This window comes from Sinocyclocheilus rhinocerous, unplaced genomic scaffold, assembly GCF_001515625.1.
Source record: "Sinocyclocheilus rhinocerous isolate Xijiao unplaced genomic scaffold, SAMN03320098_v1.1 scaffold484, whole genome shotgun sequence".
In the NCBI taxonomy this organism is placed as follows: domain Eukaryota; kingdom Metazoa; phylum Chordata; class Actinopteri; order Cypriniformes; family Cyprinidae; genus Sinocyclocheilus; species Sinocyclocheilus rhinocerous.
The window spans coordinates 510136-537495 of record NW_015658063.1 but is presented as its reverse complement, the minus strand read 5'-3'; the positions used below and the strand labels follow the sequence as shown (position 1 = coordinate 537495).

General features: G+C 35.7%; 1 protein-coding gene across 3 annotated transcripts in view; it reads right to left on the bottom strand.

Annotated features, from left to right (window-relative positions):
- Positions 1-27360, bottom strand: part of astn1 (astrotactin 1) — a 253618-nt gene that overhangs the window by 161569 nt on the left and 64689 nt on the right. Inside the window, exons 3-7 of one of the 3 annotated variants that reach the window (XM_016530291.1) lie at positions 26318-26711; positions 22708-22857; positions 13958-14107; positions 10836-10982; positions 7439-7606 (exon numbers count right to left, since the gene is read on the bottom strand). In XM_016530291.1, coding sequence (XP_016385777.1) covers positions 7439-7606; positions 10836-10982; positions 13958-14107; positions 22708-22857; positions 26318-26711 — 1009 coding nt within the window. The remainder of the gene's footprint in view (positions 1-7438; positions 7607-10835; positions 10983-13957; positions 14108-22707; positions 22858-26317; positions 26712-27360) is intronic. The other 2 variants (XM_016530292.1, XM_016530294.1) reach the window with 2 other exon arrangements.

Genomic DNA, 27360 nt, shown 5'->3' with positions numbered 1-27360 from the left:
AATTTTTCCTTTCTCTTTGGAGTGTTACAAGCTCTTGGTGCATAAAGAAGATCTGTAAAGTTGCAAAGACTAAAGTCTCAAATCCAAAGAGATATTCTTTATAAAAGTTAAGAGTCAGCCACGCCTACCTAAAACGGCTCGTTCTAACACGCCCCTACATGTCAACATCACGATGTGGAAAGATTTGCATAACGCCGCCCAAATCACCCATTTCACGCAAATAAAGAAGGCGTAACTTTTATTCTCGCTGTTGCTGCCGTGGCGCTGCGCTCCCTCTAGCCCGCCGGCCGTTCCTCACTCAAGCCCGCCGTGTGTGACGCTGTGAAGCTAAACTACTTTGTTTGGCCTTCCAAAAGAGGACACGACTGGAAGAGTAGACTACAATGCCAGCTGTTCTGACTCACAGACTGTAAGTACGTTTTTTCACAGCACACCTCACTTTTCAGACCGATGAGCTTTGTAAAAATCGACGCGTTTCAGAAAGGCGGGGCATAGAGGAGAAACAATAATGTACAGTATGTGGAAAATAATGTGTTAAACCTTGAACCACATAAACACATTTCATTACACCAAATACACAAAATAATGTTCTTTTTAGCAACATCCTATGACCCCTTTAAAAGTTATTTTACAACACTAAATACAGTACATTAATTATGATAGATAAATATACAGTTGCTGTTGCTGTATTCACAGTCTACTTTTGTCTTATGAAACGTTTGCTAAATATAATAATATAAAATATTTTTCAAAAGTTTGGGGTCAGCAAGATTTTTACAGAAAAATGAATACTTTGCAAAATTAATACTTTTATTAAGCAAGGGTGCTTTAAATTAAAAGTAACTGTAAAGACATTTATAAAATTATTTACATTTTATTCGTTTTCGATAAATGCTGTTGTTTTGAACTTTCCATTCATTAAAAGTATCAGCTTCCACAAAAAAGATTAAGCAGTGTAACTGTTTTTAACATGAAAATAATAAGAAATCAGCATATTAAACTGATTTCTGACAGATCATGTGACACTGAAGTCTTGGAGTAATCGCTGCTGAAAATTTAGATTTGCCATCGCAGGAATAAATTATATTTAAAATATATTAAAACAGAAAATCATTTTAAATCATAGTATAATTTCACAGTATTCTATTTCGGTTTTAATATATAATATAGGTAACACTTTATTTCGATAGTCCACTTCAGACATTCTATTAACAGTAAGTAACTTTGCAACTACATGTCAACTAGCAGTTAGTAGAGTATTAGTACACTGTCTGCTTAATATCTTCTAACACTTTCTTTGTCAACATTCTACTAACCCTAAACCTACCCTAACAGTCTACTCTGAGAGTTAGTAGACATGTAGTTGCAAATTAATGAGAATTAGTTGACATGTAGTTGACATGTAGTTACAAAGTTACTTATAGTTAGTAGAATGTCTAAAGTGGACTATCGAAATAAAGTGTAACCATAATATATAATAAACTTATAAAATACATACAATAAACTTCCAATTACTCTTCTAAATGTATATTTGTCTTTAAAGCAAAAAAAGTGCAGTGCAGGAAAAAAGTTATTTACCCTTGTCTGTCATAAACACTTAATTTGATATATTACTGATTATTAGCACATTTTGGCAAGCCAAGCATAAGGTCTAGAACTGCTATTATTTGCATAGTTAACTGTTTTAGCTTTACCAAAGTAATTTGTAAAACTGAAATTAAACTTGGACCTTAGTTAATAATAGCATTTTTATCAATTCAAATGAGATGCAGGGAGTCTTTATGACTCTGGGTGGTAAATGACAATTTTGCCAGGAAACATGTACCCAGTGGCTCTGTGATTGAGTGATCATTGGGGATATCCAGCAGGCACTCAGCCAGTGCTGTATGCATAAGAAATACATACCTTGTTAATTTAGCTCTTCACTGAATACATGCAGAAGCAGATTTTGTTTCCCCTATACTGTGAGTAAGGCATAGGAGGCCTTAGAACAAAACCTATACTCTATCATTTATAGCCATTTATTGAACATTGTGGATATGTTGGGGCATTCTCTTGGGTATTGCTGCAAATGTTGCTAATTAAGAACCCAACAGGAAGTAAACCAAAAAAAATCAAACTTTTAAACTGATAAAATCAAAATTTTATGTGGAAGCACTCCAGTGTTCATTTATTCAGTCCTGTGGTGTGAAATATACATGACAGAAAGAGATTTGCAGCATTAATAAGCATACAATAAGTCAAAGCTTTACTTATTTGTAAGTACGCAGCATATGGGAGTCTAACTGTTGGAAACAACATGTCAAAATCGCTTAATACCTTGAAATTGTACTGCTGTGCGGCAGAAGTGTCCTGCAGTGTGACATGTTGTACTCCATCTTAACTGTTTTACAAATGATTCTAATTTTATTAAAATTCATTATTGTGCATTCCGGTTTCAAAATCTCAAATTAATTGAGAGAACAAGTTGAAGCTAAAAATGGTGAACCTAAAATAAATGGTCACCAGTTTTTAAAACATCTACACTACCTTAAAGAAATGTAAAAATTTTTAACCTTAAAGAAATGTAAAAAAATGTTAACCTTAAAAACAAAAACATGCACAGTATGTCCATGTTCAACTACCCTTCTGATCTCAGCATATAAATACCAGAACTAATTACTTGCACAACTTGGACCTGTCAATTTAACACTGACCTATTACGAGAAAAGGTGAACAAGGTGTAATATCAGAGAAATGCCTATAATTAAAGCAAATGTATTATCATTCATTTTTAGGCGAAATCAATCTCTGTTTGTGAAAAATGTATGCAATCTTTAGTGGCAAGATGCAGATAAAGAGCATTAAAATTTATGATGCAAACAGAAAAACTTCCCCCCGATGTCTGCAATTATTCATCAATAATGTCATAAGTTTCATATTTGGCATGTACTGGCATTTTTAAACCAAAAAAACAAAGGCAAAAATAAATACATAACAGAAAAAAAAGATAACAAACTTCCACACATATAAAGGCAGCTATATATTTTGATTGAGATGTTATAAAATATCTGGAAAATATGTGACCCTGGACCACAAACCAGTCATAAGGGTCAATTTTTTCGAAATTGAGATTTATACATCATCTGAAAGCTAAATATAAATAAGCTTTCCATTGATGTATGGTTTGTTCGGATAGGACAATATTTGGCCGAGATACAACTATTTGAATATTTAAATTTGAATATTTTAATCGGAGGGTGCAAAAAAATCTAAATATTGAGAAAATCGCCTTTAAAGTTGACCAAATGAAAGCGACTTAAGACTGGTTTTGTGGTCCAGGGTCACATATTAATTTGCATTAATTTGACAGCACACCCTATTTTTCTACTCAGTTTATTTATTAAATTTATATATTAAATTTATTTGTCTAGAAATACAAATAAATTTTTACAAATACAGCAAATGTTGTAAAATGTCCAAATAAATAAATAAACATGGTCCATGTTCAACTATTTTTCGGCATTTCAGCATGTAAAAACCAAACCCTTTTTTTTTTCAAGAACTTTGTCCAATCTAACGAATACTAACTGACCTATTATGCAAAAATGAGAACAAGGTATAACATGTTGGATTTTAGTGCCCTATACAAAATACTGCTGACTTCTCCAGTTTATTTATAGTTGTGTGTGTGTGTGTGTGTGTGTGTTGTGTGTGTGAGTGTGTGTGTGTGTGTGTGTGTGTGTGTGTAAAAATAAATCACTACTATTGGATTTAGAAAGAGAGAGTGACTGTGTAGAATTACTTATTAATGAAGTTTTTAAGTCCCAAGTAATTCCTCTCTTTCCGCAACCACAGAGAGAGTCTGTAGGGGATCTATTATTCAGTCAAATTAATTAAACAAAAGTGCAAGGATCAGGTAGCCTGAGACACAACATCGCGTGTTCTTGTTTAATAAATGTCCCCTGAAGCCTGATGGGAATGAGGGAGGTGAACAAGGCCTCCGAGAGGCCTGCTATCAGTCCGATTCTCATCTCGGCTTTTACACATCCTCTGCGCCTCTGATTCACACTCTTTTTTAAAGCGCTCACAGCTCCAGTTATTGTCGCTCCCCATCCCCGCTTTCATCAGTATCTCCCTCTCCCGTTTGATTGAGACAGTCTTATGGTTTTCCACGAATACCCTCCGCCACGTAGTCTGCCGCCCCCACACACCGAGGCGTTCATTAAGAATGCATCTTACAAAAGCACAATGCAATTATTGAACCGTGGCAATACCAAGACCTCAATCTTTAGATTTAATTTTTGAGGAAAGCAAGGCAAGTTCCCAACGGTCCAACTTAGATTCATTTAGGGTTGGAAGATTCACTTTTCAAAGCCCAGTGTAGCTCCTCTTTTGAATAATGGATGCAAACAGGAGAAACTTGTCAACAAATGATAACAACGTTGGACTGATTCCTGCGGCAGATGATCGGAGAAACAGCTATAAAGCGAATGTATTACCATTCATTTTGATGCACCTGGGTGTCTGTTGACTGTTTTGCCTGACTGGAACAACTATAAAACTGAATACATCAATCTCAGCTTACAAAGTTGCAATCTTTAGTGGTAAAATGCAGATAAAGCATTAAAATGTATGATGCAAACAGAAAACGTCTGCCTACTGCCTAAGATTATTAATAAACACTGTCATTGGTTTCATAGGTATGTAGTGTGTCCAGGCATTTTTTAAGCAATAAAACAAAACAAAAACCAATTGGAAAACAGTATTAATTAAGCCAACCATCTCCAAATATGACAACAAGACCTTCCTATAATACAAAGGCAGCTGTTGGCTTTCAAAATTTAAATATTGGCTTTTATATTGTCATTGTACTAAAACCAAAAGATGTGATTAAAATATCTGGAAAAATATTTATTTTGCAGTAACTTGATGGTGCATCACATTTTTCTTCCTAACAGCTTAATACTGCATGTATAAACCTGAAAAGAAAAATTTTAAATTGTAATTCAAATTTATTTATATAGCATTTTTTACAATAAATATTGTTCTATACAGGAAATATTGCCTTACAAAACCTCAGTGAGCAATCCAAAGATGATACAAAGATACAAAAAGTATCTGCATTGTTTGTTTTTTTCAAAAGCATACTGTATGCAGATGTTTTTCTTTCTTATCAAAACTATGGTCATCAATAGAAAAAATAGCCTAATTCATCTCATTAAATTTAACACTAATATATGCAATTTGTTTAATGTGTTAAAATCAGTAAACTCTCTTAACATATTTAACAAACCTTTAAACTATTTATTTTTTCTTTCAAACTTTCTGCAGACCCCTTAGCAACCCCGTGTGGCTCTCAGTTTTTGTATTCATATATTAAATATTTTAATATTAAATATATTAATATTCAATTTAATTAATATTTAATATTCCTGCTCTTAATCAAGGTTTACAAAATTGTAGGATTTGCAAACAAAATGACACTAACGGACAAATTACAATACAGGTGCATCTCAATAAATTAGAATGTCATGGTTCTAATTTGTTGGTGGGTTTTTGTTAAATGTGAGCCAAAATCATCACAATTAAAAGAACCAAAGACTTAAACTACTTCAGTCTGTGTGCATTGAATTTATTTAATACACAAGTTTCACAATTTGAGTTGAATTACTGAAATAAATGAACTTTTCCACGACATTCTAATTTATTGAGATTCACCTGTAAGTCAAACTCACCTGCAATATGTACTAACTAATTATGTGCAATTCTGCCACTAGTCTGTGTTGACTAGTCATGATTCACATGACATTTGTTGCACTTTTTCTTTACATGGTGATAGAAGGAAAACTGTCCACAAACTGTATTAGAGTAAGTGCATGACAATACCTTTGTATAGTGAAATGTAACAGCTAAATATATTTATGATAAAATGAAAGCGAAGAGAAAGTGAAACCGGACCATTTTGCACATTATAAGCAAACTGCTTAGATCTAAAATGGTCTAAATTCATTTGGAGTGCTAACATACAAATCAACATTCCAGAATCTAATCAAGTATCATCTAGAATATTAATGCTTCCCTGGCTCAGAATATCCTAAATTTTGAACATTCCATTTGATCCATGCTTTGCCTAATTTATGTCCCAGGCAAAGGAAAAAAAAAAAGAAAGAAATAATAATTCAAATCCAGGTCACTCAAGCTGTATAAGCCCAAGTCTTACATTACAAAGATTCATTGCCAAGCATTACTGTCCTCACAGCTCTCGCTCAATTAGGCTTTCATTACTTAATACTGTTCACTCAAGAGAGACACCTTCAGAGAAATCTGCAAATGAAACGACAGATGAATCAGAGCTAAGCCTCTCTCCTGTCCCTCCTGCTCTTTAAAGGAAGCTGCGTTACAACTGCAGTTCGGTGATCACATTGATTTTACACAGTGGAGGGGATGGGCACTCATTCACTTGGGTGAAGGGGTGGAATGAAAGATTATTTTATGATTAATTAGGCAAAGATGCAGACTAATAATAAAAAAAAAAATCCCAATGTGCAGTTTGAAGGGATAGTTCAAACAAAAATGAAACTGTGATGTCATTTTAAACCAGTATGCCTTTCTTTCTTCTGGGGAACACAAAAGAATGTGAAGAATGTTTCAACTGTTTTTGTCCATACAATGAAAGTCAATGGGGTCCAAAGCATTGTATAGACAAACATTGGAAATATCTTGTATGTTTCACAGAAATACACAGTTCTGGCAGAGTTCAGTTCGATAGATCTAACTCAGTATGACATAATGACATCATCATCACATGTCACAGCTGATTTGTTCTCTCCTGTATCGGTAGCCAATGAGCTCGCTGCTCAACATTCAAATACTTAGCTTATGTTTGTGGTAGCAGTTTGCAGCGCACTCCAGAAACCCTCCACCTTCCCCAGCTCCACCTGTATACATCTGCTATGGGGTGATCATGAATGCTATGGGGGTTATTCATGTTATATGTGCAGCATCAGTATTTCTTACATGCTCACAGCAGCATGTTGTGGATGTATTGGCAGTAGCAAGTCTCCGTACTTGCTCTGCCGCAGCAGCAGCAGCGTAGCAGATCTATTCTACCAAGATCAAATACATTAACATTGTCATGTACATTACCATGCAAATCAATCCGATAGTTGTCATGACAGAACTGTTTTTGTTCAGTCTAAAACAACATTCGACTCCACTAACTTTCATTGTATGGACAAAAAATTTAAACACTAAGACATTTTACAAAATATCTGCTCTTGTGTTCCACTGAGGAAACAAGTTTTGAAGACATGAAGGTGACTAAATGATGATGGAATTTTCATTTTTAGATGAACTATACTTTTAGGTATGTCCCTCATAGTGCATGTTGCTCCTGGTGTCAGACTTTCTACATGAGCTGTGTGAAGTACAGAATCATGTCAGGGTGGTGGTGTACCTGTATCTGGGTCACACTGATGCTCACAGGGGTCCAAGAGACGGCGGCCACACAGATCATTGACCCAGGGGCCACTGGCATTCTGCTGGTAGTACAGCAGCACCTGGGCAGGGTTCAGCCAATCAGATGCATCCAGCTGGCTGCCCTGGAGCAGAACGAATCTGGAGCCTGAAAGAGAAGAATCAGAGAGGACCTTTGTTAAAATTTACATCAAGTAAATTAGTGAACTCTATTAGTTGGTGTTCAGAATATTAACCATAAACTGGAATCTACAAATGGAAGCTACAACTGGTATGCAACTGTGGTACAAAAATGTTGGGCAATTTGCTATTTTGTCGTTGAGCAAAATAGAACTGTAATGGTGGGGATTTTGATGCATCACATGATTTGAAACTATTCACCAATGATTTGTTCCTATGTCTTATAAGTGAGTCAGTAGCCGGGTTTCCATCCAAAGTTGCGAATTTAACTTACGCGCAAAATTGGATTGTTGCATAAAGAATTTGCGAATAAGCACCGTTTCAAACGAGTCAAAGAAAACATAATTGTCACTTCCAAACTGGCACTAAATATCACTAAGAAAAGTGAGAGAATCTACTTAATATAATAATTTTCATATATAATAAAATTACTTGCGCCTCTGAGCGAGCAGATGAAACACAATAAATGTGGTCATTGCTTTCGTAGGCGGATGCCTGATGTTTGGGAACGCAGTCATGTAAGAAAGTTCTGTGGGCAGTTATACAGAATACTTTGACGACAGACTTTGCTCGGCATTTCAGAATGACCATAACAACATTTCAGATGCTGTGCAACGAGATCGCTGGTTAGTCTGGTTATGCCGTCCCATAGCGCAAATCACATGACTTTTTTGATGCGCATGGAGGAATTTATTTGGCAAATGTGTTTCCATCTCCCATTATTCGCATTAACAAGACAAAAAACACACAAAACATATTTGGTTTCCATCACTCGTTTCTCATGTGAAACCTTCAAAAAGTGCATTAAAAACATTTATTCAACTGATTCATTAATGAAAACACTCTAATTGTATGCTATACCATTTGCGTTAAATCAACAGTACTAAGAGACTTAAGAAAGAGTGTTTAAGCAGCATGATCATTTTCCCCCAATAACTGCTAGGCATAAAACTGTTTTGAACTTTTTAAAGCAAAGCAGAATCCTTATAGATGAAATTCTATTCTTTATACACATTTTTCTATGTTTTATGGTTCATGCACAGCTGTGGATAAGATACAACAGTACAGATAAAACATCTGAACTGAAAGCGTGATGTATTCTGAATTATGCCTCTGAATATTTCAAAACCATGAAAGCCACATAGAACAGAATTTATTCTGCAAAAATCAAGTTTTATCAGATCTGCTTTGACATCAAGTTTTACCCTGTAATAGTGTTAGACAGTTATAGACACATCTTAAATCTGATTTTTCCAATTCAAAAGGCGAACTGTGAATCCTTCAAGTCTCCTCTTTTCAGATTTCTTCCACTTAGACATCTATGTGAATGTTAATCTACCCTAAAGCACCAGACCCAATAGAAAAGAGCTCTGCATGAAAGACAAAATGACAGATGAGCAAAGCCAGTCACAATCCATCATATCGCCCAAACTCTAGAAGTGATGGCTGAAATGCCAATGAGCTGAAAGAAAGAGAGCGAGGAAGAGCAAGAGAAGAGAGGGTAAGAGAGAAAGTGGTCTGTAGTCTTGGACTGCAGGTGCAACATTGAAATTCAATACAAGCTCATCTAACACAATCTTGTATTGCGTAACTTAGGTCCAAAGCACAGAGAACCCTTGGGGAAAGCGGCTAGTTGTTGTTTACTGTTGTGTACAAGTGTGTGTCTGGAAGTGTAGTTCTAGGGACTAACTAACTAAAAGTAGCACTACTAACTTAACTCAATTTTTCATATGAAAAATAATGTTGCTTTTTCCAGACACTAGCTACTTTTTTTCCAGCAAGTAGCAGTGTAGAGTGACAAAATGCTACATCACAGTTTCTCTCTCTCTCTCTCTCTCTCTCTCTCTCTCTCTCTCTCACACACACACACACACACAGCCAAACAGTCTAAATCACAACACACATACACACACACACACACACACACACAACCAAACAGTCTAAGGAAATAATCAATCAATAGTCTTTTCTCCCACACAAACTCCCAGTTGAATCAGTCTGCTCGGATTCAGTGATTCATGTACTGATGGTTCAATAATGATTCGAGTCCCTGTGCAGTCACTTTTGAAGCAAAATTTTTATTTAAACTGCAGTTTTAGTCAACATGTTTTCATGTTTCGTTAAGTTATTTCTAGTTTTATTGATTTTAACTAAAAAAAATGAATTATGGGGCTAAAGGCTGCTTTTTACAGCTCAGCACAGTTTGTACTACATTAGTACTACATACTACAATAGATACAATATCATTAAAATAAATTCATTTTCAAAGGACAGATTTTTTTTAAAGCTTCTTAATAACGATTAACTTGGTTTAAAATATATTAAATATATTTTATTTTAACAATTTTTATTTGATACATACTGTACATTTATAATATATATAAAAAAAACATTAAATATCACTTCAACTTAGTGCAGAATTGACTTTGTGTTAAAGATCGCAATCATGTCAAGAATTAGCCAAATTAGCAAAGTGCATAATGAAACGGTGATAGGAATGTGCCGCAGTTAGTTTTTTTGTTATTCTAGTGGTTTAGAGAGAAATAAAATCAAATGCGCTTTTTAGTCCGGTGCCCTGTTGCACCCTAAAATCTAATATTTTTTTATATCTACAAATGTATTGCCTCCTTCAAATAGATTCAATGCATTTTTATAGTAACTTGTAGTGTTGCTAACTACCTTCAATCTGAAGTCAGCTTCACTGTAGCTTATCTGCTAGAATAATGAAAAGATAGTGGACAAATGTAAGTCGAATGCGAAACCATCAGCCCATGTGTGAATCATTTTTAGTATTTGTAAACGTAAAAATATGAAAATAGGGTTTTCATAATAACTTACGTGTTAAAGCTAACAGCAACATCAAATGAAACCAAATGTTAAAATTAAAAAATAAACAGTAATGTTTCATTTGACTCTTTAAAAATTCATTCACTGGATGCCCAAGTACACAGTGTACAGTGCAACTACATGGTGTATAGCCTAGTACATGATTTGAAACACAACTAGAGACTATGCATTCGTGTCTGATTGTTCTTTGAAGCTTTCAGCACACATCTGTTTGGCTTTTCACTAGAGACAGAGCGAGAGTCGGCATGACATTTGCTTTAATACAGTAGAAGTCGTGGGGGGTAGACGGGGGGCCGAGGACCCCCGCTGCTCAGGGGCCGTACGGGAAGCAGAGCGGGTGATGAGATTACCGTCTGCAATGAGGTGCTCCGGAACATGGAGTATGACTCTGACGTTGAGGCTACAGGAGAGGTGAGATGTGCAGACCAGGCCGATCACACAGCTCACCACGCTGATCAAAGTCAGGGTGGTCTTGTTGATAGGACTCCGTGGGGAACCTGGGAAGAAGACAGAAAGAGAGAGAAAGCTATAAAAGAGCGATGCTACAAGAATGGAAAGTTCACATTTTTATGTGTACCTTGGGAAGGCACAAGGGAGGCAGTTAAAAAAACAGCCCACATCAGGGTTGGTGGTCCATGAAAGGAGCACTGGATCAAACCAGCCAGCCAAACTCTGGGAGCTGCGGCAGCGCTGGCATGAATTGAGCAGAGATAACGCTTTACCTTTTGAAGCCTGCTGCTTTTATGCTAAATACTGCAAATGGCAAAATATGAAAAAGAGATGTTTTGACCACATTTTTGTAATACAGCCAAACTGGTTTGATGTCGTGCTGCCCTGTGCATCTGTTACATGTAAAATAAAGGCACAAGACACTGCAAATGGTGTATGGGTATTATACAACACACAAGATGACAAACACACCCATTCACAATGTACGAGGACACAATACTCATGATCAGATACTATATAGTAGCTCATTAACATGAGTGACATTTAAAACTGCTAATAACATGTTAGGATAAACATATAGCATGCAGTAATTGGAAACAGCAATGAAATACATATGAAAGGAAATCAGATGATGATACATATATGGTGACAAAAGTCAATATACAAGTGACAACAACATATTTACACTGATTATATACAGCATATGAAAAGGAGTAACTAAGGAGTTACAAATGACATCTGTGTAGACGCTTAGCATTACAGTAATGCTGCAGCACGTTGACTACAAAAGGAAGAACCCCCTTTTTGCAATATTAAAGCATAAATACTTAAGACATCATCATCTTAAGTGTGGATGTTATCTGAGAGATATTGCATAAAAAAAAACAGAAGATTGACATTTGAAGAAATGAAATGATCAAAGAAAACGGAAAGCATTGATTCAAACATTTGCACGCATCTGCCAGAAATACAGTATCTCACAGAAGTGAGTACACCCCTCACATTTTTGTAAATATTTTATTATATCTTTTCATGTGACAACACTGAAGAAATGACACTTTGCTACAATGTAAAGTAGTGAGTGTACAGCTTGTATAACAGTGTAAAGCATGGCGAGGCCTGTTCTGAGTGGAACCTGTCCTGTTAAACCGCTGTATGGTCTTGGCCACCGTGCTGCAGCTCAGTTTCAGGGTCTTGGCAATCTTCTTATAGCCTATGCCATCTTTATGTAGAGCAACAATTCTTTTTTTCAGATCCTCAGAGAGTTCTTTGCCATGAGGTGCCATGTTGAACTTCCAGTGACCAGTATGAGAGAGTGAGAGCGATAACACCAAATTTAACACACCTGCTCCCCATTCACACTTGAGACCTTGTAACACTAATGAGTCACATGACACCGGGGAGTGAAAATGGCTAATTGGGCCCAATTTGGACATTTTCACTTAGAGGTGTACTCACTTTTGTGGCCAGCGGTTTAGACATTAATGGCTGTGTGTCGAGTTATTTTGAGGGGACAGCAAATGTACACTGTTATACAAGCTGTACACTCACTACTTTACATTGTAGCAAAGTGTCATTTCTTCAGTGTCGTCACATGAAAATATATAATAAATTATTTACAAAAATGTGAGGGGTGTACTCACTTCTGTGAGATGTATAATCTGTGTATATGCTTTTTATGGGAACTGTATTCATGTAAATCATGTATTGATGTATGCTATGGGAATTGGTGCTTTTGCATTTTGTTAGTTTGACATAGACACAACTTGACTTGGTCCTCACTGAGGACCACATTTTCAAGGACTAATTACAGCAAAACTATTTTAAAATAATTCATTTTAGATAAGAATATAATCTGGCTTTTTGTCCCCTGGCATCTGTCCTTTCTGTAAGTATTGGAAGATAGCTCAAATTTTCCAACTAAGAGATAAATGCCAGCATAGCATTAGAACATAATGTGTATGTATATATCAATGTAACATTTAAAAGTAATATAATACTTTTATTTTAAATTATTACTTAATATATTATATTATTATAATATACAAAGTGGTTTATAATAATATTTTTGTAATAAAATTAATTGGCACAGCTATTACAGATTACTTATACCTTCACTTCACTCAAATATAACAGTTCATATTAACACCTATTTTTTTTTTTTATGTAAACGTACGCAAACATGTCTATCAAAATCAACATGCCGCTCTCGCCCAGTCACAGTTCCTGCAGCGATGTAGGGGGAAAATGCGACACAAGCCATGTCTATTATTAACTTAAGTCCAATTAAAGGTGTTATTGCTACAGCTGACTAGTAGTGTTTTTGACAAGTACAGGGTTTAAACATGTGGTAATTAGAGGGAGAAAGTATTAAAGCAAAGTAATTGTCTGCTAGTTTCTTTTCAAGTGGCAGCTCCTCAAGAGTTTAGGGAGCTTTGCATTCAGTCTGTTCTCTTCAGAAAACAATGCAGCGCTCCTCAGGGGACAATGCAAGAGTTTTAGACAGACTCTAGCCATTAGTGTCTGACAGTACTGTCCAACCGGTTTGTCATACGCTGCCTTAGTGCTTAACATACACACATTTACGCCGCTTAATGTTGAATGGTGGTCTACAGATGGAGCTGCTAAGCTTAAGGTGCTTAAATACTTGTAAGCTTGCATTTAGTCGTCATTCGTTTCAGAGGAGGTCCATGGAGTCCACAAAGAGGCTCTGAAGAATTCTCTAAGCAAACTCAAAAATTGCTCAGGGACCCTCAGTCCAATTTGGAGGACAGTAAAAAAAAAAAGTTAAGCATTTATGCTTTCCTGTAAATTGTTTTAACACAGTTTTCAACTGCAATGTCAAATCAATGGCAAATCTCACACGTAACGACATGCCTCGTTCAGTGAGGTAGTTGTAAGGCAAGCCGCTTCACAACTACTGCTTTGCTCGGTTTCCGAACAAAGTGTGACATAAACACCAGATGGCCACAGTCAGGCGGTGCAGTTTGAAATCATGCGATGGTGTGGAAGTCCTCCTTACCCCCGGAGCCCCACGCGGTGTTGACGTTACCGTTTCTCATACCTCGACTGCGACGGCGGCTGCGGTTTGGGTCAGTGTAGAAGGTCAGCTGCGGCTCACTGTCCGCCTCCGTCCCAGAGTCTCCGTCCGGGTTCAGGAAAGTTGAACCCGCTGTAGAATTCACACAAAAAATCATCCATCAACTAATTCATCAAAAAAAAAATGTAGTCGAGTTTTGAGACAAACTGTTATGTCCCAGTGAGTGCTGGGCCTGTGTTTTTTCTTGTTTTGTTTTTGGTTTGCAGGTATACTGGTTATTGTGGGTGTCTTCTCACCTGAGGCTTATTATGCGGAGCTATAAAAACTGCAGCGCTGATGTGGACGGGGGCACGATGTGACCACACTAGCCGGATCTGTTGCTTTCTCTTTTTGTTTCGTTGTTTATTTTGTTTGCATACAGTTCAGACCTTGAGCTTACAGTCCACTGTCATGCACGCTTACATCACTGACTTACATTAATACTGACTACTGACTGTTGGAACTCCTTTGTTAATTATGCTTTTGTTAAATAAACTACTGTTCTTTGCTACTTGCTGGTCCGTGTTGGCTCTCATTCATGTTGCAATTTGGAGCCGGTTGTAACATACACGCAGAATAACCTTCAAGTTATTCTGCGTGTAAAATAACCTGAAGCAATTTAGATAAAAAGTATGCTGGTCTCAATAACGTAAAACATCAACATTAATTATTGACTGACTATCCAATTAAATGCTAGATTATTTCAAAGTCAGTTTAGAAAGAAAATAATGATTTTACCTAAGACATACAAGAACATTTCCAAACACAATGTCATTCTGAGGTTTTGAAATTGAACAAATGTGACAGCATGGCAATAGGATGATTTTTTGTCTAATTGCCAATCCCTTTGTTTACTTATCTAGCAGTATTGATTAATACAGCAAGTAATTATAAAGACTACATACCACAAACAACAGATTCATTAGAAATATCAAATTGGAAAGCCATGTGATTCTGTTAATGAGGGAAAATCTAACAGATAATGCAGCAAAACCACAGCAAAAACATTTGCTATTTAAGTTACAATTGCTAAGGCCCTTTACAATACTGTTCAAAAATGTCAATTTGGGTTAAGTAATAGTTGTTGTTTTTTCACTTATGCTCACCAAGATTTTTTTTTTTAATAAAAAAATACACTTAAAAATCCTTGCTAAATAGAAGTATTACTTTCTTGAGAACAAAAAATAATAATAATAAACCCCAAACTTTTGAACAATAGTGCATGTAAAGAAATCATGTTAGATATCAATCAAAATGTGTTTATTATTGTATATTGTATTGTATATTAGTGCTGGGCAATGATTAATGATAAAAAAAAAAAAGTTTTTGTTTATATAATATATATGTGTGTACTGTGTATATTTATTATGTATATATAAATACACACATACAGTATATATTTTGAAAATATTTACATGTATATATTTATATTCATATAATTTATATTATATTTAAATATATTTAATATATAAACAACATATATTTCTTAAATATATACATGCATGTGTGTGTATTTATATATACATAATAAATATACACAGTACACACACATATATTATGTACACAAAAACTTTTATTTTGGATGTGATTAATCGCTGTCTAGTACTACTTTATATACAAAAACATAAATTAAATGATGCAACGAATGACACACAATGATAATTCAAAATACAACAGTGGAAAATAAATATAATAGTGTTTTGACACAAAGCGCTTATACTATAATAAGGTCTACAAAGCATTCAAATAAATGATATATAAAACACATTAGAGACTGTATAATTGCAAACATACATCAAACACAGCACACACCAAAGTGACATTCAGAGAATAAGCCAGAAGTCATACAGTAATCGCTGTTCTGTGAGATGCGCTTCTCCTCTCAGAAGAGTATTGGGTAAATATAAGTAATGAACAGGAGGTTAGGAGTGTGACTGAGATAAGAGACGCACGCTTCCTTGGGCTCTTTTTTTGCCGTGCACAAAAGACACAATTTACCCGTCAGAGCTAGACAAACGCTTTCATTATGCAGCGAGTGAGGAAGAGATGCATAAGTGCACTGACCCGTGGATTAGACCGACTTGCGATGATGAGAAATAATGTTTGAGTTACTTCGTATTCATACAACAGTGTGGCTATCCATTAAAAACATCTTCTCTGGTGCAGAGGAGAATCAAACAATTATCATTTATAGATGAGCCATCTGTACGGAATGAACTGAACTATGCTTATTTTTACAATATCATTTCATACCGCCATAAAACAACACATGAAATATTCAAAGCTGTGATGCAAACAAGACACAGGCGGGTCACGAGAACAGCAGGAGTTGTTTGGCCCTACAGTGAAATCACAAGTCTTAAAAGAGCACAACTCTGAAAGTAAGCATTTTATTTTAGCACATCACCACATTACAGTGATATTGAATGACAAATCAAATGATTCATAAATGAAAGTGTAAAGATGGATGAAAAATGCACAAACAATGTGAAAAGCCAGTTGTCCTCAATATGTCTTCTAAAAACATCTACGCTGTCAAAATGATTTTACAGTAAATATTTTGGAAAGAATTCACTAAAAATTACTAATTACGATGTTCATTTGTATGTGCTGTCTGCACTGTTGATGAAAAATAAGGTGAAATAATGCTATAATAATGCTATGAAATATATATATATATATGAAAATAAGGTGAAATGTTATAATAATGCTATGAAATATTTCATAGCATTATTATAACATTTCACCTTATTTTCCATCAACAGTGCAGACAGCACATACAAATATATATAATTATATATGAATAACTGTTACAATGATCAAAATAAGAGAGTCAAGAGACACTAAAATGTGACACTAATGACAATAATGTTTGCACACTAAGAACACACTGGTGGTCTCTTATGCGTACCATGTCTGCATTTATTGATAAAAAAAATACAGTAAAAACAACAATATTGTTAAATATTATTACAGTCTAAAATAACTGTTTTATATTTTAATATATTTTAAATTGTAAATGTGTAATTTATTCCTATGATGGCAAAGAATAATTTTCAGCAGCCATTACTCCAGTCGTCAGTGTCACATGATCCTTCAGAAATCATTCTAATATGCTGATTTACTGCTATGATAATATTCATATTAATGTTGAAATTAATGTATTAATGTTGTCTTAATGTTGAAAACAGGTGCAATACCTTTTTTAAAGATTCTTCGATTAATACAAGTTCAAAAGCACCACATTTACTTGAAATAGAAATCTTTTGTAACATTATAAATCTCTTTACTGTCACTTTTGACCAATTTAATGTTTCCTTGCTAAATAAAAGTATTTCTTATCAATTTCTTTATCAATTTACCCCAAAACTTTTAAAAAGCAGAGTTTCATTGTTTCCACAAAAATCTAAAGCAGCACAACTGTTTTCAATCTTCATTATTCCAAAATTTGACCACCAGTGTACATATATTTATATTTCAATGCATTTAGTGCCTGGTTAAACCAAATGCCGGATTAATAGACTGCAGGCTTTGGTGCTTAAACACCATGCAACAATTTAGTGAATTCGACCCTTTTGTTTCGAAATGTCTTAAGAGCACACCAGTAAAAATGTCTTGATTATAGGCCTATAATGAAAACCTAACAAAAAGCTGATGAAACACCTGGTATTTAATACGTCAAACGCAAACAACTATTTCAAAATGACACACGCCGGCACGCCAATGTCTCTTTTTGTCTTTGTAACAAATGAGAACAAAAGAAGCACCTTCAAAGGAATTAGCCATAAACCTCACAGAGCAGGTGAAGATTGTGCCCTAGCCTCCGCAATTAGGCAGGGGCCAAAGGTGCAAAGCTCCGTGGAGGGGAATAAAAGATGAGCTCGTTTAAATATTCAACACGGAGCGCCAACAGCTTTTCGGCATGCAGTGCAGGTGCACATGCCTCCTGCAACAAAAAAGTTATTTTGTACCACTATTCAGGGTGGTAGAACTCAATCATTTGCAAGGTCTTGGAATCGCAGTGCCACCAGAATGATCTCTAAACGAGGAAAGGTGAAGCACGAACACCTACGCCGATACCGCTGACCTAGAGATAGCAGAAAAACGGCAAATGCCGTGAGCAACAGTTTTAATTTGTCTAATGAAAAATGAGGGGTATAAATAGATGAGGTGAGAGAGGCAGGTGTGACTGAAGAAAAAAAAAAAAGAAGAAGAACTTGAGAGGATCTGTGCGCTCACACACGTTCTCCTCCGGCGACGTGAACGGCTGTCTAAACATAGCCTTTAGCAGCTTTCATGTTCGCGGATTGTTATGAGAGCTCGCTCATGAATAGTGATACAAGGTTCGTTAGAGAAAAAACAGGCAAAAGGAACCTTTTTAAAGGGAACAGTCATTTTATCATAAACCATGCAAAAAAAATAAAAAAATAAAACAAACGGGGCAATATCAGTATGAATATGAAAAGCTATGGAAATCTGGAGTTGCTATTTTGGAGTTGTCAGAAAGCTTTCAGAGGCCAGTAACCCAAAGACAGGCTCAAACCCTCAGAGACAAACTCATGCATGGTGCAATCAGTGGATTGGCAATACACAATCCGCCTACATAAATAATGATTAAAACAGTTGAGATGTTTAAATGATGTTTTATGTAAGTTTATTTCTTCATAATAATCTGTACACTCACAATTCTATGGCACTGTTAAAAGAAATCAGCAGTTCCCAGGTATCAATAACTATTACTTAAAGAGCATCTATATACAGACGTAGGCAGTATTTTTTTGTGTTGTGTTGACAGATATGCCATTCTTGATTTTTGAAGAAATTAATACTTTTACTCAGCAAGAATGCATCAAATTGCTAAACAGTGAGAACAGACACATTTATAATAGTACTCAAATAAATGTTGCTCTTTTGAATTTTCTGTTCATCAAAGAATACTGGAAAAAAAATGCATCACAGTTTCCACAATTATATACAAAATAGAAATATATAAAGAAATGAGCACCAAATCAGCACGTTAGAATGATTTCAAAAGACTGGAGTAATGGCTGCTGAAAATTAAGCTTTGCCATCACAGGAATAAATTACATTTTAAATTATACCTAAATAGAAAATTCAATTGTTTTAAATTGCAATAATAGTTCACAATATTTCAGTATTTTTGCAGCCTGGGTGAGCATAAAATGTACTGCCCCGCGAGTACTTTATTCTGTAGGCTGTGAAATTGTACTATAATGAGGGAGAAAAATCTGAAATAACATGAGTAACATTCAACTGATCATGTAATCTCAGCATGGCAACCCACTCTAAGACTAACAGCTTTTATTAGATAGGACTGAAGTCTTCATGGGAGTGCACATTTAAAAAAATATATATATATTTTTTTTTCATTTCTGTAAAGCTTTTTAATGAGGCAAGAATTCCTGAGTGCACCTTTACATTTTTACATTCATATGCAGTGAATGCACAATCCAAGTGCATTGGGAATTTAAAAAGGCTGGTCTGAAGGTCAGAGAGAGGCCGTACATCTGCTGGACTGAGGTAATGAAGCATCAAAGCATGAGCAGAGAGTCAAATATTTGCCCAGCTAGGAAATCAGAATCTTACTCAAGGTAAACACTTCAGTGGACATCAGCTATTTGTGCTCAAAGTAAATCTAGGAGAAAGGAACTTGTATTTCACAGTAGATATCTATAGACATGTTTCCCTAAAAATCACCACCACCAACCCATATCAAAAGCACATCAAAAAAGCATATGAATACCTTATCAAATCAAAGTTTTTGGTGATCTGATCAGCCAAGCATAAAGCTAGAGGAAGAAAAGTTCAAACCAGGAATGGGATAGCAAAGAGAGTGGAAGACAAATATTTGTGTGTGGTTATGATTACAGAGATAGACAGTGGTTGGAATGAGATCTGTGCGGATTGAATGGGATATTCAGTGGGGGTGTAATGGCTCGCATTTCTCATGGTTCGGTCTGTATTGCGGTTCTGTGGTCATGGTTTCTGTACTGTTTGATTGATGGCAGTAAAAAGACATCATATTTTTACCAGCAGCACATCCTATTTGTGATCAAATTTTCAAAAGGTACAGCCAACTCTGCAACCCAGCAATTGTGTAAAGGCTGGAAAAAACTATATATACACAAACTATTAATTGATTGATTGATTGATTGATTGATTGATATGATGTAACTACCATTTAAAAGCTTTTTTTAAAGAATTTTATACTTTTATGCAGCAAGGATGCATTATTGCAATAAAAAGTGACAGAAGAGACATTTATAATGTTACAAAAATATCTATTTCAAATAAATGCTGTTTTTTAAGCTTTCTATTCATCAAAGATTCCTGACGAAATATAACAGCAGAACTGTTTAACCTTAATAAGAAATTTCTTAAGCACCAAATCTGCATCTTAAAATGATTTTTCATGGATCATGCGACACTGAAGATTGGAGTAATGGCTGCTGAAAATTCAGCTTTGCCTTCATAGGAATTATTTATATTTCTAAATAAATAAATAAAATAGAAAACTATTATATTATATTATATTATATTATATTTAGGACTGTCAAAATTAATGTGGTAATAAAGCATTAATGCAAATTCATTTTAACGGCACTAATTTTATTAACGCGTGATTAACACAGCACGCATTTTCCGTTTGACCCGTGGCCTAGCCCGTAGTTGGAGAATTATATAGTTTCTCAGACTCTCCGGTTCTGTTGCACGAGCGCGAGATCTTGCTCCCAGCGGGCGCGCACCTCTCTCTCTCTCTTTATCTGCGTCTGCTCTGTTCAGCAAGCAGCAGAGGAGCAGTGCTTTCAGTTAAAACACAGATATTACAGGTGCATCTCAATAAATGAGAATGTCGTGGAAAAGTTCATTTATTTCAGTAATTCAACTCAAATTGTGAAACTCGTGTATTAAATAAATTCAATGCACACAGACTGAAGTAGTTTAAGTCTTTGGTTCTTTTAATTGTGATGCGCTTTCAGTTAAACACAGATATTATGTTGCTTCTCTAATTTTACATACAAGTATAGCCGAAATCACAGCACAGCTATTGTCTTTATCTTATGTGTATTTGATTTCATCAGACGACGGCTGATTATAAATCAGGATTTTTGTGCAGATTAACGTCATGGAAGGGAGAGCTGGTTATAGTCTTAAAGGGCCACGTTTCAGTCACTATTTTATATTTATTCCGTTATCTGACAACAGAAACAGTCAAATATATCAATGAAAACAGTTTTAATGAGAATTTAGCTGCATCAAAGTATGTGGGCACAGAGAGGCAAACAAATGTAATAATAAATGTACATTTTGCATGTTCAGAAGAAGTGAGGTGCTCTGTCGTGCGAAAATGTAAACAGGCATGTGTAAATTGCTCAGTGCAAAGAAAGAGAAGTAGGTCTAACGGGAACCTGGTATTTCTATGTTCTTTTTTTTTCATGTGTCTAATAGACATGAACAAGTTCTTTGAAATATGTCTTGTCTTCATGCTTTATGTTAACTATGGTTTCACTAATAATAAACATACATTTTCATAAAGCATCCATATGTGTCCATGCACATGTTGATTAGAGTATTAAAAACTTGAAAAGTAAGTTGCGATTAATCATGAGTTAACTCATGACCATCATGCGATTAATCGCGATTAAATATTTTAATCGACTGACAGTCCTAATTATATTATATAATATTATATTTCATAATACCACTTTATTTTTAATTACTGTATTTTGTTTGTTTTTATTGTATTTTTAAAAATGAATGCAGCTTTGGTGAGCACAGGAGACTTCTTTCAAAAACATAAAAAAAACATATATACACTTTTAAATGGTAGTGTAATTGCATTAAGATAGCTGCAGTTATGGGCCATATTTTCTAACCAGTGCAAATTACCGCAGGAGCACAATTCGAAAACAGCGCCGATGGGCTGGAAATTTCTGCAGGAGATTTACTGACAACGAGCAAAGTAAAAAACACAGACGCAACATCTCGCAAATAAGCAGAGCCGATGCTCAGGTGCAGGTGATCTACTTACGACACAGGCACAATGTAGTTTAAGACATTTAAGGCTTTTTTTGGGCATTAAATAATGGCGCAAACACCAGTAAATTGACGAGCGCAAATGTTAGTAAATCGCGTTGCGTGATTCATTTCAATACTCTCCTCCCATAAATTTTGCGTCTGAAATGGAAACTCCTACAAATGCATATTCAATAAAGTCAGGTGCAAAAATAACTGAGAGTACTATTTTAACGCCAAAAGATGGTTTGCACTGGTGCAAGCTGTTAGTAAATCTGGCCCTATGTGTAGAAATTAAAATAAGCATGTAACGACCACAAACGGAGGAAAATAGCAGAGTAAAAGTACCGATACATCACTTAAAATGTACTCAAGTAAAAGTAAAAGTACACAATTTTTAAACTACTCAAAAAAGTACAATTACTGATAAAAACTACTTAATTACTGTAACATGAGTATTTGTAATTCGTTACTTCACACCCCTGAGTATAAGTGACTTTAAAAGGATATAGGCTAAGCTAGCAGGCTAATCAGCTAGCATTATGCTAAGTTAGAACACAAAACTTAAAGACATGGCATGAACAAAACGCATACTGAACCGTGGATGGCGAACTGTACGGTTACAGGAACCATTTCACCCCAATTCCCAGACTCACCGTGTGTTTTGCTGGACAGACGCTTGCGCTGGTTGGTGGAGGTGTTGTGTGGGAGGAGCGTGTTTTGCTGGTGGTTGCTGTCGACAGGACTGGTAGCTATGATGTTGTCCTTATACTTGCTCATTAGGGACAGTTTTGTGCTATCTTTCCCTGATGGAAAAAGGTTACAATTAGGAATGAAGAGAGGCAGACAGATGAGCGGCAAATAACAGTCCACCAAGGGCATGTGGAGACACTTTATGTAAACGCTTGTCATTCAGAAGGACGAGACTAAGTGGTCTATGTGAAGTATATTCAGAGTTATGTTACAATGAAGCAACTGAGAGCCTTCACAGCCCAGCGATTCAGGATATGACATTCCGTCATTCACCATTACGCAATATCACCATCCCCTGTAGTTAGTCTGCCCCTTCATAATGAGTAAATTGCACAACAAAGACAACTGGCACTGCAGGGTTTTTATTGTATTAGGCAAATTACTGTGACAGCATGAAACCGCTCCTCTCCTGCAAAGCTTTTTAGGGGTATTTATAATGGCTACTCTTCAAGGCAAACATCAACATCATTTCACATCTGATAAGGGGCGGCCATTCCAAATTCTGTGTGTCCAATAGACACGGCCAATCTGGCACAGACTCAGGTCTGGTCATGTGACTCGTATCTGATCTTGACTATAGCAGAGCTGAAATGGGTGCCATGGGTGCCATGAACCCATGGCCAAATAAGCAGTTTTGCTTAGCAGAAATATATAGCGTTATTACTTTGATATTATTTGGGGAAAATAGCCTTAGCTAGCTAAATAAATAAATAAATATGTCATGTTGATTTCCTCTTTGCAGTTGTTTTGATATAGGCTTTATCCAATTTCTGGAGCTCGTACTTAACCCAGGGTTTCTCACTCGCAGCTGCATATCGAAAAGGCGAGCTCTGCTGCTGACTCTTGAGCTCTCGAGGTGAAATAAATATTTTCAGGGCCAGCAATGTGCAAATTATGTGCTTAGCCCATGCAATTTAAATCTCACAGGTTCCTGGATGTAAAAATAGATTTAGTGTCACAGTGTACATATGCATAAACAAAAATAATGTCTGTTGGTTTATGCACATGTGCATGATACATGAAAAAAAAAATCAATTTCTAAAGTGTTTTTTTTTTTTTTCAAATGTAGAAAGAGCTTAATGCTTTATGCTGTGATCATGTGCATTCACCTATGCCTCGTAGTTTACGTTTACATGTTTGAAAATGATTAACAGTTGAAAACATTAGAAATTTAGAAAAGAAAGGCAATGACTTTGCAGGCAGTTTTTTACACGAAGGCACCTCATGAAACTGTTTGCGGACAGGCATCTGAGGCAGTGTAATGGTTTAATGATCTACAACAAAATAGAACGAGTTCAGCCTTTGCCACTAGGTGCCACTTTTGGAGCGGTAAAAATAGCTGTTTCCCCGGTAACGGCTGTACACAAAGCAGCACTGCGCTCACAAACGCTGCTTTATCAGGCATTACAGGCATGATGAAATGAAATGTCATGCAAAGGAGGGGTTTGGAAAAATGAATCGTTGAGCGAATCGTTTGGAATCGTTGAGCAAATAAGGTAAAAATAAATGCATATTATAAGTCAATGAAAGTGTTTTTTGAACTTGCATGCATGTCAACTTGTTGTTGGGGACACCCAAAACCAAATTATGAACCTTTCATAACCCATAATAGAGAGACTTTAAAATAGTTAACTACTTATTACATTTTAAATAGGGTAACTTGTAATCTGTAACTTATTACTTTTCCAAAGTAACCCTCCCAACATTGTTTATATATCTCTGAAATTAGGCACTAAATCAAAACACTGAATTAGGAGTGTGAATTAATTTAGTGAATGATTAAAGCATGCTATTACAATTATTAAGGTTACTGTCTGAGGTTTTATTGGCAATTTTATAGCCCAAATATTGTTGGGCATGTTAAAAGGGTAGGTCACTCAAAAATTAAAATTATATAATTTACTCCCTCTCATATCATTCCAAAGTTGTACGACTTTCTTACTTCCATACAACACAAAAGGAGGCACTGTTGAAGTCATAGCTGGTTGCTAGTTTACATTCATCTACGATGAATGGGCAATGAAGCATTCAAGCTTTAAAAAGGATGTAAAAGCACCATAAGAAATTAAGAATTATTATGAAAGTGGTTTAGTGACTTGTGTGATATATTCCACATTTTCTGAAGCCACAGTTTTTGGTGAAAAAAAGCTTGAAATATAATTCATGATGATATAATTGAAAATCGTGACATCCACCCTCTCTTTGGCAAGTCCATGAGATATTTTCAATAAATTGGTTGATCCAGTTCACTAAGCCATAGATACTCATGTGAAAGGTTTGTTTTGATTTGCAATGATTTGTTAACCTTTTAACCTGCTCCCCCTATTTCGGGACTCACAGCTGAAAATGACCTACCTAACTTAAAATGTTATACCACGATCAAGGCACAGAAACGTAGTAAGGACATCGTTAAAATTGTCCATGTGACATCAGTGGTTCAACCATAATTTTACGAAGCTACGAGAATACTTTCTGTGCGCAAAGAAAACCAAAATAATGACTTTATTCAACGATTTTTTCTCTTCCAGGACAGTCCTCCGCCATTATCGATGCATGCGCTTCACCTTGTTTACAAGCAGAGGAAAGCTATGCGCATGTGTCGATAATGGCGGAGGACTGTAATTTTAACAACGTTTTTACTACGTTTCTGTGTTTTGATCGTGGTGGGACTCTTGCTGTCTATGCAGGGTCAGAAAGCTCTCGGATTTCATCAAAAATATCTTCATTTGTGTTCCGAAGATGAACAAAAGTCTTAGGGGTTTGGATCGACATGAGGGTGAGTAATTAATGACAGAATTTAAATGTTTGGTTGAACTAACCCTTTAAGACATTCATAATGTTACAAAAGATTTCTATTTCGAATAAGCGCTGTTATTTGGAAATTTATAGAAAACAAAGAATCCTGTAAAAAATATATCATTTTTTTCCACAAAAATATCGAGCAGCACAACTGTTTTCATCATTAATATTAATGTTTCTTGAGCAATCAGTAAATCAGCATATTAGAATGACTTCTGAAGGATATGTGACTTTAAAGACTAGAGTAATAACTGCTGAAACGCCTGCTTTGCAATCACAGGAATAAAGTACATTTTAAAATTATTATTATTTTTAACTATATTAAAATAGAAACATTTATTTTAAATTGGAATAACACACTGTATCATTCAATGTATGTATTCACTGTATTTTTGATTAAATACATGCAGCTTTGGTGAGCATAAATAGATTTCCTACCAACCAACCCCAAACTTTTGGATGTTAGCATGCAGCATATAAAGAAACGGTTACTGAAGATTTAGAAGACTTGATTTACTAGGATAAATCAAAATCCACTACTTAAAAGCTCAATTCATTGAAATTGCATTGAAAAAAACTTCCAGTGCATGTTCACATTTGAAATGACATTAGGGTGAGTAAATGATTTTTTCTTTTTTTTTTTATGAACAATCCCTTTAACTTAGACTCAAAGATTTTTACTCATGCAGTGCAGTGTGCTGTGGGCTCACAAACCTAGAGTGAGATCCATGCCAGCTTTGTCATTGCACCCTTGAAGTGAGTCAAGCGTACGTGTCACCTGACTGGTGAAGTCCTCGCCGCCGTTCATGCACTCCCGCTGCAGGTGGTGGCGTAGGTCAGTGATGTCATACTCATACCCGTCCAAGATCGGAGTCTCACGGATGCTGAGGGTGCCGCTCGAGTTATGACCCTGTCCGCGAGAATTTCTCAAACTTTCCCGGGCCTGTCCACCCATCAGCACAGAGGGGATGTAGTGGATCTCATTGGCTGCTTCAGCACTAGCGCTCTTTTGCGGCTGAGGTACGCGGCGACGTTTACACCAGCGTCTACGAGTGTACAGGATCAACACCAAACACAGGATGGACAGCAGAAGAGCGATCATACCACCCTACAGAGACAGAGAAAATGGAAGGGAAGATGGAAAATGGGAGAGACAAATTTATGAAGAAAATAAAAAGATACTCTACTGAAATTCTTGGTACAGAAAATTAAAAGGTTAAAAGAGAAACCAGAGATTTTTTTTTTTTTTTTTTTTTTAAGATTGAAGAAGAATTGTGTGCATTTGCTCAGATAACTCCATCCACAATTAAATACTTTATTAAATTAATTATTCCATCCAAAATTATATAGGAGGATTTATAATGTGTGTCAATCTGATTCAGGCATAAATTTATGCAGAGATGAGGAATTTTTGTAGGACAAAACAGTTCCACTCTTCTGAAGTCAATGGGTTTTTAAATGGGTTTTTGGTGAAATGCCTGAAATTGGGTCTGTGGTCAACACAAGCTCAATATATTTTCATGCTTTATTCTATGACATGACATCAGTAATACCCCCTTTTGTTTTTTTAAAGCCTTTGCTTGAAAAAGGCAGCTGCTAACAAGTAGCTAAATGGTACTACAGGCGTTGTTAGGGTCAATAAACCTCATCACAACAGGTAAACTCATCGACTCACTAGTCCACTTTTTGCAGCCTCCTTGTGTTTATAATCATGCTCTTGAAAAGGTTTTTTTTTTTTTTTTTATAAAGCAAATAAG